At 40.9% G+C, this 14,857-nt stretch overlaps 2 protein-coding genes across 5 annotated transcripts in view; both read left to right on the forward strand.

The window, feature by feature from the left end:
* The window catches only part of cacna1fa (calcium channel, voltage-dependent, L type, alpha 1F subunit a), a 33,565-nt gene extending 32,424 nt beyond the window's left edge, over positions 1-1,141 (forward strand). The window contains exon 45 of the mRNA XM_080030727.1: positions 780-1,141. Within this exon, the coding sequence (XP_079886853.1) occupies positions 780-986 (207 nt within the window). The 3' untranslated portion in view covers positions 987-1,141. The remainder of the gene's footprint in view (positions 1-779) is intronic.
* Positions 1,142-2,407: 1,266 nt separating this feature from the next.
* On the forward strand, positions 2,408-14,131 carry sypb (synaptophysin b). 4 transcript variants are annotated; one of them, XM_080031527.1, is made up of 7 exons: positions 2,408-2,516; positions 4,046-4,111; positions 10,884-11,008; positions 11,467-11,665; positions 12,209-12,400; positions 12,509-12,824; positions 14,031-14,131. In XM_080031527.1, the coding sequence occupies exons 1-6, from the start codon at positions 2,499-2,501 to the stop codon at positions 12,791-12,793; spliced, it is 885 nt and encodes a 294-aa protein (XP_079887653.1). In that variant the 5' UTR covers positions 2,408-2,498; the 3' UTR covers positions 12,794-12,824; positions 14,031-14,131. The 4 variants fall into 4 exon arrangements, with proteins under 4 accessions (XP_079887653.1, XP_079887654.1, XP_079887655.1 ...); XM_080031528.1 differs by lacking the exons at positions 2,408-2,516; positions 4,046-4,111 and adding an exon at positions 6,948-7,056; XM_080031529.1 differs by lacking the exons at positions 2,408-2,516; positions 4,046-4,111 and adding an exon at positions 7,048-7,176.
* Positions 14,132-14,857: the final 726 nt, after the last annotated feature.

Below are 14,857 nucleotides of genomic sequence, written 5' to 3' on the forward strand. Positions count from 1 at the left end.
TTACACATTAATCAGCAGGTTTGTACCCTAAGTTAGCACCAAGGTGTAGGACATTACAAAAAAGATATATGAAAAAAAAAAAACATATATATATATATCACAAGTACAACAGGATTTAAATAACGAAAATAAAAATAACGTGAGACCCCTCAATTCAGGCGTCTAACAAACAAAACCAAAAGTATATACCAGACAAACAATAAGTCCTGTAGTATTTCTAATGTTGCAATCGGGGAATACAAGTAAAATCACATTACAATCTAGTATTCATCATATAGTCACGTGAGCGTTGCAGAGGGCAATTTATTCATCCCCAGGTTATACATAACTTATTAACATATGCATTATTCATCTACCAATCGTAATTAATAACATTGTAAATTAATCCTTTACTATACATGTTATGCGCTGTACTGTTCAATCCATATTAATAAAAATGTCAGTAGTAAAGACACTTATTCTGAATCTGATATTGACTGATACAATTGGACACTGACACAAAGTATTTTAAGGGTAACGGTTAATACCCTTTCATTCTACTAAGTGTGCTATAAATCAATTTGCTGATACTGTACTGTTTACATTAGGACAAGAGAAATAAATAAATTAAGATCCTTCCCACTGGTGACCGTGGCGCATTTCAATTTAGCTAAGTGACTATTTCAGCTGATAATACCCTCTGTGCGTTAGGACATACTGATAATCAGGTTGACGTACATGGTGTATCTGAAGAGACTGATTCTCACATTAATGTCCCTCTTCCATCTTTACAATGTCAGATCTTGATCTCCGAGGGTCTGGGTGTCTACGCCAGGGACCCAAAGTTTGTGACCTTTGCCAAGCGGGAGATAGCCGAGGCCTGTCACATGACTCTGGACGATATGGAGAGCGCTGCAGCTGACCTCATAGTTCGCGGAGGCAGTCAGACAATGTCTCGCTTTGAGGATGACCTGGCCGGCGAAATGAACTGCGTGATTTCTTACTGAGATCAGCAAAACTTGAATAACTGTGGGAGGGAGTGAGGTACTGTATGAAGTTTGTAAAAAGACAAAAAAAGACATTGAGAAAGAATGAAATGTTTTATGTGGGGTGTGTTTATATCTGTTTTGACAGCATGTGTGTGTAAGAATGACGGGATGCAAATGAGACGTCAGTTTTGTCTACTTTGTCGTCCAAAGTTGAAATGCTGTGTTGGGTACGATAAGCTTCTATTTATGAATGCCAAAACACATACACACACAATCATACACACACTGAGTTTAATAGCACATGTCAGTAAGTGGTAGATGAACACTCGTCTACAGGATTTTGCTGCATGTGATAGTGAACATTATAACATTACAAAACATTTTTGCAGTGTAATTTCATTTTGTACAATACTTGAAGTGTAAAAGATTTATACTTTCTTACACAAATAATGAGATCCAGTTAAAACCCCTAAAGCATCTGCTATGTTAGAGAATAATTTAAATATACTAAAAATTGAATAACCTCTAATATTAAACATGCATACACATAGGAAAGTTTTGTTTTTGAATTTCTTGTGACTTCAAATAAAGTATGATGTTTTCACAACTGTGTGCTTTTCTCCATGACAAACTGAGTGTTTTACCTAGAAGGTCATTTTGTGTCTCACCGTAGTGCTAAAAGTGCAGCAGAAATACACAAGATTGAATTATATAATCAGCCATTAATGGAGCAGTGCAGATGGACAACATCTGGGTTTCATTTCCCCTTTTAGAGGAAAAGAACAATGCAAAGCATTGTGTGTCTGTTGTGCAGGGCCAAATTAAACACTGTATGTTCTTCATTTATTGTATTTTGGTATTTGCATTGGCGTAGATCCCCTGACTCTCCCTGCACTTCCCCCAATGTTATTAGCAGTAGAAGGTTTACCCAGAGGGTCTATTGTAGGCCTAAGGAAAAACATACTCTTGTGAAAAAAATACAACTCCAATTGAGTCATCTGTTTATATGGACGTGTGGCATCCAAAGCGCTGGCTATATGGAGGAGAAATGTGCAGAAGAAGGTTTCCCTAAAAGCTCTATATTAAAGAAAAACATATTCTTATATACAGTAACGGTATATAAAAATACAACTATTTGAGATGGTTGTGCTGCCTACTACTCCCCAGCAACGACGAACCTTCACCGACCTTTTTATTTTCTCCCTCCTTCTATTTACTCTCTCATCATTCCTTCTGTCTACTAAAGCGTGAACAGTCTCCCCCCTCTGCATTATTACCCCGCGGGCCATCTCACGCTCTCGCTTAGTATAAAGCAGCGCTGTGATTGGACGGCTCGGCTCCCCGTTCACTCCGCGTCCAACGCATAGAACGATATATCTGACGTCACGACGCTTCACTTCACACGTCTCGTCGTGACGCAGAAGCTGCGGCTCTTCCTTTCTGGACGTCTTCCTCCCCTGGGCTGTTCCGGATGAGACACCTCCCTCCCTCCGCCCCTCTGATCCTCTTATCAGCGAGTAAGCGGCCAAGATGGATGTTGTGAATCAGGTAAGGCTTTAACGGGCGGAAAAATCATCTATTGCATTATCATTTTGTTGGATGGTTCATGTTTGTTCAATTGACCACATTTTTCTTTTTCGTGCGTTAACAAAAATAAGCTTAGGCTATGTCATTTTTTTTCTCATATCATCCGCCGACCTTTATGTCTGAACGCAGGGCTTTCGATCACTTGGAGTCGATATTCTAATTTATGCATTTATCTTAAGAAAAAAATGCAGCTGTGTAAATGCACGATAGGGCGTGATGTAATTGGACAATTTACTGATGCTGCAGTCGATGTGATGGAGCGTGCAGGCCCGCAGCACACAGTCCAGAGAAATTGTGTAGGATGGCAGAGACTGCCGCATGCAATGACATTTAGCTTACGGAAAGGAGAGGAGAGGATGTATAGCCTATCATCTCCGGGGATTCCTGCTAATTGATTCGGGCTCCTTACGTCTCAATTAGCCTGTCCTGTTGCTAAGATATCAAACGGGAATGTGATTTATTTCCATGGTGCCCCCATTGGTGTTTTCGGATAACCGCAGTACAGTAGGCTAGGCCCCGTCACCATAGGAGGAGGATGACGGTCTCTCCCTCCCGCTTCTCTATGGCCCCCGACCGAAACCACCATATCCTTCAGACAGCTACTGGGTGGTGGTCTCGTGACAAAAGCCAGGCAGACGTTTTTTTTTCAGAGAAATAAGCGGACAAAATGGAAATTGTCAGTGCGTGCGTCATCTGTTTATTGTGGATGTTTGGCACCCACAGCGCAGGCTATAAGGACGAGAAACAATGAGCCCCCTCCTCCCCATCACCACACACACACACACACACACACACACACACACACACACACACACACACACACACACACACGCACACACGCACACACGCACGCACGCACACACACACACACACACACACACACACACACACAGAGAACGAGATAAAACCATCACTGCTGCTTATTCCGGCGCGGCCATTTATCGATGCACACAGGGACACACCGCCTTTTTTTCTTTTTTCTTTGCGGTGTCGCATTCACCTGCACACAAAAACATGCCTCCCCCTGTATTTTTTTCACCCTCGTCAATTAGACAAATATGTTCCCTTTAAATTAATAGAAAAGACTGGTGGTAAAGTGTCCAGCAAGAGAGCAGTGAAAACTGTCAGATAATCAGCTTTGTCTAATTGTAATGCTGCCAGGAGCTCCCCCTCTGTGTGCGTCTCTATCTCTCACACACGCACATCATAGCATTTGAAATAAGTATCAAAATGACTGTGTTTTAGTTGTATAGCATCTCATATGTAAGCCCATAAAAAAAGCCAGCTATGGCAGTTGAGTCATTTCAGTCCCTATATGAAACAAACACCTGGAGGTGCCATCACCTAGGTCCTAGACCATGCAGGCCTGTGGGCTGGGAGGCTGTGGTAACAAGGTTCATGTTCATGTCTATTGAAATAGGCTACTTGTAAGCGTTTGAAAATGTAAAATTAAAAATACACTAATTACAGATCTGTTTGTGTTTTTGCAGTTGGTGGCCCAAGGGCAGTTCACAATAATCAAGCAACCTCTGGGATTTATAAAAATTCTACAATGGGTAAGTCCTTTATATTTACATCTTTATGATGGTGAATGCAAGAAACTAACAGGTGCAATGAATATTTTTCTTTAGAATTTACAAAAACATCTTTTCATAGAATCAAATGTAATTGTGGATAAACCATTTTGCAGGGGAATAATGTCACCATGTCTCGCACCAACAGATATTTGACCTTCTGTCACAGAGAGGTCATAAAGCTGCATAGGGCTTAATAATGGATGTGTCTCTACACTCAGGAAAAAAAAAGATTCACGTTTGAACCCTCTCTCACAAGAGACTACTGTCAGAAATGTTAAGCTTTTTTTTCTTCTCCAGAAGCATGACAAAAACCTGAGATCTAATAATGACTCTCTTTACTGTGTTCAAATAATGACTGAGGTTAAGGTGCAGGGGTCTCTGGTATCCTGATACTGCCCCAGCAGGCCAGAGCAGGAGACACCAGCGGGATATGTTACGTCACTATTGTAGTATCACAGTGTCAGTCCGCCGAGGAATATAATGACAGTTTGTCAAATCCTCCTCAGAGGACATGACCTCTGCATACTAGTGCAGATTCTTACGTCTAATTCATGGGATAAGTCTCCTCCACCATGTGATAGAGCCAACATATTTATGTAATAGCTTATCTGTAAAGAGAGATCAGCATTTATAGATTTACTGAATTATTAAATTTAGGCTTAAGGATTTGTTGAATGGACAAAACAACAAATATGATGACATCAACTTGGGTTGTACTAAGTTGTATTACTTGTGATTGCTCCCTATTCTCTCAAATGTTGTTGCCCAAAGTATTGATTGATTACTAGAAAATAACCGGCAGATTAAAGGATAATAAAAATGGCAGTTAATGTTGATCTATCCAAGAGTATTTGCAGCGGCTTAGACATTAGGGATATTGTCCTGTAGTCACAGATCTGCTCATATTATCTGCTGTCATCCACACGTTGTCCTCTGTCAGCAGCAGCGTGCTCACACTGAAGGCTGCAGGGTTAACAGTGGAGCCTGTCTACAGCTGGGGCGCTACAGTGGTGGGAATGGTTGTACTAATTAGCCACGCAGGCCCCGCAGCTAAGTGTAGGCCCCTGAAATGCGTGTCTTATGCTATGTTCAACCCTAATGTATGTGTTGTTTTGAGCTTGTGCTGATTTGTGTGGTTATTTTTATGTTAGCCAATTAGCATTATCAAAATCAACCCAGCTGCCAATATCATTTGCGGAGCTGCAACACTTACTTGATGATTTGACTGAGACAACAATTACTGGCAACTATTTTTCAAGTAGGCCTACAAATGTTTACTTGTTCTAGTTTCTAAAATGTGACTATGAAACAAAAAAACAATAAATTAATTAATAAAGAAAATAAATTAAGGTGCCGTATGTAATATAAAATATTTAGCGCCATCTAGTGGTGAGATTCTAGATTGCAATGGTCCCTTGCCAACCCCTCCCTTTCGGAGAATTTACAGAAGCTACAGTGGCCTTCAAGGACAAGAAGCTAGTTACTAAAGATGGCATCATCCACCACTGTCTCAAATCTCTCCACAATATCAAGAGATGGGGTGAAGATGTATTTAGTTATTTACATAGATAGTAAATAATATGGATGTAGCATCCGGGCTGACCTCAGTTATTCACACGGCATCCAATAATCCTGGTTTGTGCGCGTCGCCATTTTGTGAGGGGGAGGGAGATAGCTGACGTATACCTCCAAGGCAAAGTGAGGGACAACGGGCGGAGAGCTGTCACTCAAGAGATCGCGCCAATACATTTTAACCTCCGATAAAATAAAAACTAGCGTGGTCCGAAAAAATTCACCCCCCTCAGTGTTGTCATGGAGATAAAAAATGGTTTTGTGGACTAGGCTGTAAATAGGTTTAAAAAGACTTGTCGGCCTGTCTAACAAGTGAGTCAAAGAAAAATGGCTCAGTCTTGGTACCACCCCCCTAGTGGCACTTCCGGTTACTACAGTTGTGGTCACTTCCTTATTGGATGCTGGTAAAAATCGCTGAGGTTGGGGCTTGGTTATTTATTAATAAAGTACTTCTACTTCGTCTTCCAACAGGTGAATTTCCCAAGGACACCCAATAAATAAAAAAACGCGTAAGGCCATTAAGTTTGTCCGTACTGATACTGTAGAAATATGGTGGTGCAACATGGCGGTGCTCCCCGCTCCGATATAAAAGGTTTATTCTAAGACAATAATTAATATATATATATATAAAATATATTTTCAATTGATTAAACACTAATCAAAACATCCATTTCTACCATGTATGTTCTAAAAGAAATGTCAATTAATTATACACTGTACCTTTAGACCTTAACTTAGTGTTAATTGCAGCCCTAAACCTTTTGATTAGCTCTATGTTAATGATAATTGACCATTAAACCCATGCACCGTATCTGTAATAATTTATACACTTTGGTTGGATCAGTGAGGAGGGGTGGCCCTTCCCTTGCATGGTCCCATAATTCCTAGCTGCACCCCTAATCCTTTGTATGAACACACACTTAACATAACCCAGATGAAAATGTGCGTGCCAGAACAAACTGTAACGCGCTCTGCAGATATGCCAGTGAGCAGTCAGAGGCACGAGTATATACTGCATGACTCTGTAGTCCTTCCCTGGAGCTGTGTGAGTGTGCCCACACCCCCATCCCTGCCTCCCTGGGTCACTGCAAGCCCGGGCACCAATCAGGAGCCCCGCTCAGGAGGCCAGGGCCCATGAATCATCTGTCAGAGGGCCTGCGTCAGACTAGAGGAGGGGCTGCTGGAGCTGCTGCCATTTCTGGATTAATATGGGCATGCACGGCCAGCAACACAGAGGTTTTTAGGGAGTGTGTGGAGAGAGGAGCCGCCCCCTCCTTTCCCTGGAAACAGGCAGCGATGAGAAAGATGCCTCTGTTTCTGAAGAATAAAACCTTCTTTGGCTTTTTGTTTCGGTCAGTACAGTATGTGCCGATACGCTTTCATAAGAAATACAAAGCAGCGAGTTGTCAGCAGTGATTTAGTTGCTCCGGAGGGATGAGAATAAATGGATTGGATCAGCAGAGACCAGTGAAGTATGCGTGCTGAGAATGTGCAATCTTGTGTTTTTTTCTTTTTGTTGAATCTAAACTTGAGGATGAAAATTACCTGCGAAAGCTTCTGAGCACCATTTTTGCTCGTGTGTGAGATTTCTGTATCTGTGACTCACGTAGCTTTACCCACCTCCCCACTCCACTCCACCCATCCCTCTCTGTCTCCGGGGAATAGTGCTGACAAAGCCTACATCAGATGGATGCTGGAAGACATTGAGTTCACAGATAAAGCTGCTGTGTAGCTCGACAATGTTGGTTTACACCAAACTGCCTCCTGTTTTCACCGCTGGAGGATGGCCCTGCTGTGAAGAGTTTCATTTGCATTCAGAATTCACTTTATGACTCATGCCCATCAAACATAGAAAAAATGGTTAGAACATGGAGTAAGTGCCTCATTCACTCTGGTGAAGTACCTTGTGTGTAATAAGGGCTTTTGATTTTGTCGTAGCTCAGAGGCATTTGCTATTCAGACTCCAGGGCCCTCTTGTGAAGGCTTACATAGCTACTGTTTATTTATTCGAGCTAAATGTCGGCATGTAAGGAGCTCTTACCACTCATGGTTTATGTATATTATGAAAAAATTGATCATGTTGCATTTTTGGCATACATTATTCAAACTAAAAAGTATTGTATACCGGTAATTGACTAGGCCCATTAAATAGCCACAATTAGCCTAGTGCAGATAAGATGACATAGGCGTTTATTGGCTGATGACTAATGTTGGGCAACAGCAATACCAAAGATCAGGTAAAACAATACTGTTACATAGTTGGCTCAATAGAAAGCATGTTTATTTTTAAGATGTAAGATAAATCTATATCTAAAAATTTAAATTGTATTTGTTTGGGGGGGGGGGGGGCTTTTTGTGGATAGGTTTTTACAGTGTGAGAAAGACACGAGCAGGCGGATGGTTTGTGTCCCGGGTGTTAGATTGTGTATCTTCTCTGACAAGCATCCAGCATACCAGGAGGGCTAGAAACCAGTCTCTGCCTCCTCCCTGTGTGACGCTGCCAACAGTGTTACCATGGCACCTAATACTCAGTGTGCAACCATTTCTTTTCTTGGCCTGGCAGGCCCTCTCTTCCTCCTTCATCACTTCTCCTTCCACTCATCTATCACCATAAAAGTACAGCTATTCATTTTGGTGTGGCACCTCCCATGTAGATTCATTTTCCTCACTTTGGGTTTCTTTCATATACAGTCTATGGTGGGTTTTAGCCTTTCTACATTAGCAGCATGGCTGTAGTTATGGTGATATCGGTTGGTCCACTACTTTGGTCCAGATTGAAATAACTACTAGCTGGATTGGTATGAAATTTGCACAGCTTTTCATGTTCCCCTCAGAATGAATTGCAATCGCTTTTGTGATCCCTTATTTTTCATGTAGTGCTATCATTTTAATTTGTGCAGTGCTTTGATTTTGGGTCAACTACCTGCAAAGCTTTAGACATTCCAACAGTCTTTGTGTTTAGTGCTAATCAGCCAATATTGGCATGCTAACACGCTGAGATACATTGTAAATGTTAAATTTGTTAAAATCAACATGTTTGCTTTGTCATTGTGAGCTTGTTTTTGCATGCAGACATTGGAATGTAGCCTTAATACAGCATACTCGTAAGCTGCTAGAATAGTTGTATCCGTTAAGCGCTGTGACATCAATTGAATATAAATGAAATACACAGACTTTACAGCTCACACTTACATCACACCCTGTATTTTGTGTACTTTGTGTTATTATAAAAGCAATTTATACTATTCAAGAAAGCATAAGCGGTTGATATATTTATCTACTTGTTAATATGCTGCTCCTCCAATAGATTTATGTTACAATTGATTGTAAATACTTGAGAATTCCACCCTCTTAACATTTTAATTTCCTCGAAAAGTCTCTAGAAAGAAGAGGACGAAGAAGACAACAGCAAAATACTAGTGGTCTCCATATTGATCAATCTAATGAGTCTTAACCCTTAAACTGTCTCAAAAGGATAATAAAATAATGATATGGACCCTGGGAGCTCTAAAACCTTTCAAATAAACCAGTCTTAAAATTAAAAACAGCTAAAGTGTTACCATAAGGCAATTAACAGAATGAGATGAATGACACCTCAATGCACAGTGCGGAAGATTGTGATACGCTGCACATGCTGTAGTAGGTATTGATTAATTGTGCAGCTGCTGCAGTCTAACAGCAGCTGCACATCCTTAAGATTTCAATTTTGATTTGGTTGCTGGAACCATATATGTTCTCCAAAGTTTGACACATCAGACTTACCAGAACATGATATAGAGAATAATATGTGAATGGACACCAATTTGTGTCAGTGTTTAAGGTGCAGTACACCATTTTAATGGAGCTGAAATAATTCTAGGATTTGCAATATCAGTGTCCATAACTCATGTATCATGTTACTATTTGGAATTTTAGTCTGGATTTGAAAGCTCTAGTGTGGATGAAAAAAATAAAAATCTTGCCTTAAATAATATTAATGATACTATTCACACTTTCATCACATCCTAAGTCATTTGCATTGGTTATTAAAACCTGTAAATCAAATAGTAAAAAATTAAGTAATCAAATAGGAAGGGGAGGTGTTTGAGATATTTGGATAGAGGACACTAGAAAAGAAAGACCATGAACAGACAAGGATGAGTAGAGAGACCTCAATGAGCTTCAGGTGGCAGGTGTAAATCCAACAAGCGACCCGCTGCCTCACATTAGCTGAAAGATTACTGTAAACAGTTTAGTGAGCTGATGCCTTCAGCAGGTAGAGAGTGCTACAAGACTAGAGTTAAGAAGGAAGTGACGTGCCTTTGTGTGTGGGAGTGGCAGATTGTGTGTGTGTGTGTGTGTGTGTGTGTGTGTGTGTGTGTGTGTGTGTGTGTGTGTGTGTGTGTGTGTGTGTTGTGGCTGGCTTTGCAGTAGCTTGTTGTTGAGTATTTGGTGACAGATGGTAGAGCACCTCAGTCAGATTAATACTTCCATCCAATCAGATCTGACCACTAGCATAGAGAGGGTGTGGTAAAAATAGTCACGTCTAATCTGCTGTGTGAGTGAGTGAGTGAGTGAGTGTGTGTGTGTGTGTGTGTGTGTGTGTGTGTGCGTGTGTGTGTGTGTGCGTGTGTGTTGTGTGTTGTGTGTGGGTGTGATTGTGTGAGATTATCTCCACGCTTGCCTGTTTGTTCCGTGTCTGTGACTGTACGTGGGAGTTGCAGGACCAAGACTGAGCTGTGTCCACCTGAAGTAATAAGACTCTGAACGGAAGTGATATAAATCACTGTTGTACCACGAAGTACAAAAAAAAACAACAGAAAAGCAATTCAACCACTTGTAATGTAACCATGGCAATAGTTGCAGCCCTCGATGTGCAAGATTGGGTTAACGCTGCATTCATTTGCACTCTGTGAGCATCTTCCAGCAGCTCGCCCGTGATTGGTGGAGCCCCCTGCTTAGAGCCATTGCAGGTGGTGAAAGCACATTCTGCAGCTTCAAGTGTTAATGAAGCCTCCACCTGTTTTTACACTAGAGCTTTTCATTTACAGGGTTACTTTGTACTTTTGAATACAATGTATCATCAGCCAGTCACGAAGGAACATTTCCTTTAAAACGATCACTTTGTGTGTTCTGGGTTTCTTTTTATTTGTCAAATGTCACTAGATAAATTGTTAAATTTCTTCTTTTTCTCCCACAGATCTTCGCGATCTTCGCCTTCTCGACATGTGGCAGTTACTCTGGCATGTTCAAGATGAGCGTGGAGTGTAAAAACCGGACGGAGAGTGACCTAGGCATAGAAGTAGAATTTGAATATCCGTTCAGGTGTGTATTCTGTCGTACATAAGTTTACTGTCAAAAGGAGAAAATATACAAAGGTAAATATGTATTCAGCACACATATCAGAGGAAATCCCTTAAGGAGCCAGGAGGGGTAATAGAGTTGATTCATTGCAATGGCCTACAGTTTTAAATCATCTTGAAGATGAAAGTGGTCCTTTCTGCAGTAGCTTCATAATTATCGTACAGACATGAGAGTGGCATTGATCTTCTTACTGACCTCTTGGCAAGAAAGCAAATAATAACACTATCCTCAGCAGTGTTTTGTTAAGGATTGCATTAATCTTTTTCTTTCTTTTTTTCTTTTTTTTCTACACAAAAGTAAATAGTAAATAAATAAAAAAAACATATCGGTGAAAAAACAAATCTGATAGTATTACCATCTACATCTTTTCAAAGCTCCTCTTGCTCTTTTAAATTCTTTGTGATGCTGTTTGTACTCAGGCTCCATCAGGTTTACTTTGATGCCCCCACCTGCAAGGGAGGGAACCCCGAACGTCTATTCCTGGTTGGGGATTACTCTTCCTCAGCTGAGTTCTTCGTCACAATCGGTGTCTTCTCCTTCCTCTACTCTATGGCTGCCATCGCCGTTTACTGTTTCTTACTGGAGAAGTACCGCGAAAACTGCAAGGGGCCTCAGATCGTGAGTTTGTTTATGCCTTGTGTGATGGAAGTTCTTCCGTGGTCAGAGGTCAGCTCAGGTGAAAATAGATTTGCAGCAGACTTAGATTAATTATAAAGCAACATTTATTACAGGCTTGACGAAGGAGAACAGGAGAGCAGCACACGTCTATTGCCATTCAGTTCAGCCAGACGCTTCCTGAGGGCAGTGTTTTAACCTTGTGCTATCTCTAAAGGCTCCAGGCTAGGGTGTCAAACGTACCAATGTTTTGGTACACAGTGAACCATAACAACCTTACTGTAGAGTCTAGTGAGATGAGACCGTATCTATACAGCTGACCTCACAGTGTCATCTAACAGGTGACAAAGCTGAACTATTGTCGGAGAGATAGACGGACACATGAGAAAGGCAATAAGTTTAATTTAAATCAATCAAATTAATATTAACTAACCTAAAGCCATCTTGAACCTTCTTGGTATACAATTACTACAACTGCTGTTATAAATAAGATCTAGTTATTGTTGTTGGTAGTAAAAGTGATCATGATTTCCCGCTGATCCCCAGGACTTTATTGTGTCTGCGGTCTTTGCCTTCATGTGGCTGGTGTCCGCATGCGCATGGGCTAAAGGCCTGTCAGATGTGAAAACAGCCACCGATCCAGAGAGGGTCATCACTCTCATCGCAGCCTGTGACGAACAAGAAAACCGCTGCCGTGAGGTCCACGATCCCAAGGTCTCCGGCCTCAACACCTCTGTGGTGGGTCCCAGATGCTTCACACTGAACCAAACTACTTACATAATTGATATCAGAACACAAACTAACAAACACATATCTCCAAACTAATCTCTGCACCTCTTTCCTCAGGCATTTGGCTTCATCAACCTGATCCTGTGGATAGGAAACCTGTGGTTTGTGTTCAAGGAGACCGGCTGGTTGGCCCTCTTCGGTGGAACCTACGTGCCATCGCAGGAGAAGCAGCCCGCCCCTGATTCCTTTGGCCAGGAGGGCTATGCTCAGCAGGACCCCTACGCCGGCTCCCAGGGCGGCTACCAGCCAGAGTACGGCCAGCAGCAGGGAGAGTACAACCAGGAGGGAGGTTACAGCCAGGGCTATGAGCAGCAGCCCACCTCCTTCTCTAATCAGATGTGAGCCTTTCCAGCCAAACCACAGCTGCAGGATGGTGAGTGTGAACACATGTAGAACATATTGATTCAATGTCTTTGTATTTTACTCCAGTGGGTGCCTTTTTGCCTGCTATTTCTTGGGCACATAATCGTAAGGTATGGACCGGGTTTAACCTCTATGCAGACGACACACAAACATACATTTCACAAACTCATATCTATCATACACCATTCATTTTTGCTATCTTGAATTACACTAAGACAGACGGTTCACCCTTCTTAATATAACTACTGAAAAGCGGTTTTATTTGGAACACATCTTAAATGTGAGACTCTCAGAAAAAGACTATCTGTAAATCATTCAGATACAAATATTGGTTCGCCAGTGGTGGACCTTCAGAAAAATATCACCTGAATCTGCAGCGCCCTTATGAAGCTTTGTTGCAAGTTTCAGCTCATTGTTTAGCTGTTCAGTCCATAACTGTCCAAGTTTACTCTAACGGCTTTCGTAGTGTTATACACCATACAGCCAGCTGTTTTCAGTAAAAAGCTCTAAAAACCGAGTGTTACTTTAGCTGATGGAGCATTACAAGCAGCTAAAGCCCAGATATTTCCCTTAGGAGTTGGTTGAAGCCAAAAACAGAACTTAAACAGAGCGAAGATTGGAAACACGACTCCAAATAAACAATAATGTTTCTCCGTTTCTGCTGGATTTGTAAATAAGAAGAAATAACTTAATAAACCTCAACTCTGAGAGAGAAATAGATCTCTTATTGGCCGGTATAGTGGGATCTAGCGTATTTCCATGCATGAATCAGGGTTAGGGATTCAGCCATACCAATGCCGATTTTTGGGGGTCAACTCTTTTTAAAAAATGTACTTAAACTTTGATTGTTGCTGATGTAATAATGAATATCTAATGTTCTAGAGAAAAACATAAGATTTGAAACCACTCTTTGTCGTGTGCTTTAATAAGTTGTGCCTTGTGTGGGTTTTTACACATATAAACTAAAATAACGTTGGCACACATTGCATAATAAACATACACAGTGCTATTGTCATTTTCTGGCATGCTGATGGTAACTTACCATTTACTGAATATCATCAAAGAGAACGTGCCACCTGCTACTTACAGAAAGTGCAGATACCAGCTGTTATCATCCCATATTTGGTGAAACATAGCTTTGTTTATATATTCAACATGGGATTTGCTTATGTTTGTCTCCTTCCCTCTTTCTCTCCGTTTTTTTTTCTCTATCCAGGGTGACCTTGCAAATTTTGGAGGGTGGCTCTCGACCACCACCTGCATTTCCACACTCCTCTGTTTGTCTGTTTGTGTATCTGTGAGTTGACAGGCGGAGAGAGGGAGGCATGGATGGGACGGAGAGCAGTAAACTGGTGGGGCCGGGGGGTGGGGGAAAACCGCTGAGGGAGCAGGGTGCGGGAGAGAAAAAAAAATAAAAGGGGGAGAAATGGGTCTTTGCTGTAACATGATGTTTATTCTCGTGATGTATTTAACTGTAGAAGACAACAGAGGATTGTCTGTTTGGTTATACGAGAAAAACTTGAATACAAATACCAAAACATTCGTTGACGAACATTTAAGAGAAATCTTGTAATGGGAAAAGACTTACATTTATGGAGAAAAAAAAATTGTAGTAATATTTAACTTGAGAGAATGTATTTGTCTGTGCTGTGTAAATATCAACATGCTGATCTATATGATTATATGTACACAGTTGAATAATTGTGCACACCATATAAGTTGTTATACAACAAATGTTGAGCACAGAGTTATTCAATTGCATTTACTTTGGTTCTGTTTAGGAGCTCACATAGTTTAATCTTTTCCCTTCAATTCCCCTTGAATTATTTATTCCATAATGATGTTTAAGTTCATTCATCTCAGAGTCTATGAACATATTTTTTTTCTCATTGTTTTTTGTTTGTTTGTTTTTTATCAGCATTAATGACAGGATTTAAGAAATGGGGTTGAATGCTGTTGGAAATATAATAGCATATTATAAGAAGAAGAGAATTAATTGATATAAAAAGTGGCAGAGAAAGTGAATAGATGTTAGTGGGTTTG

Source organism: Ammodytes marinus, assembly GCF_949987685.1.
Source record: "Ammodytes marinus genome assembly, chromosome: 7".
Lineage (NCBI taxonomy): Eukaryota > Metazoa > Chordata > Actinopteri > Uranoscopiformes > Ammodytidae > Ammodytes > Ammodytes marinus.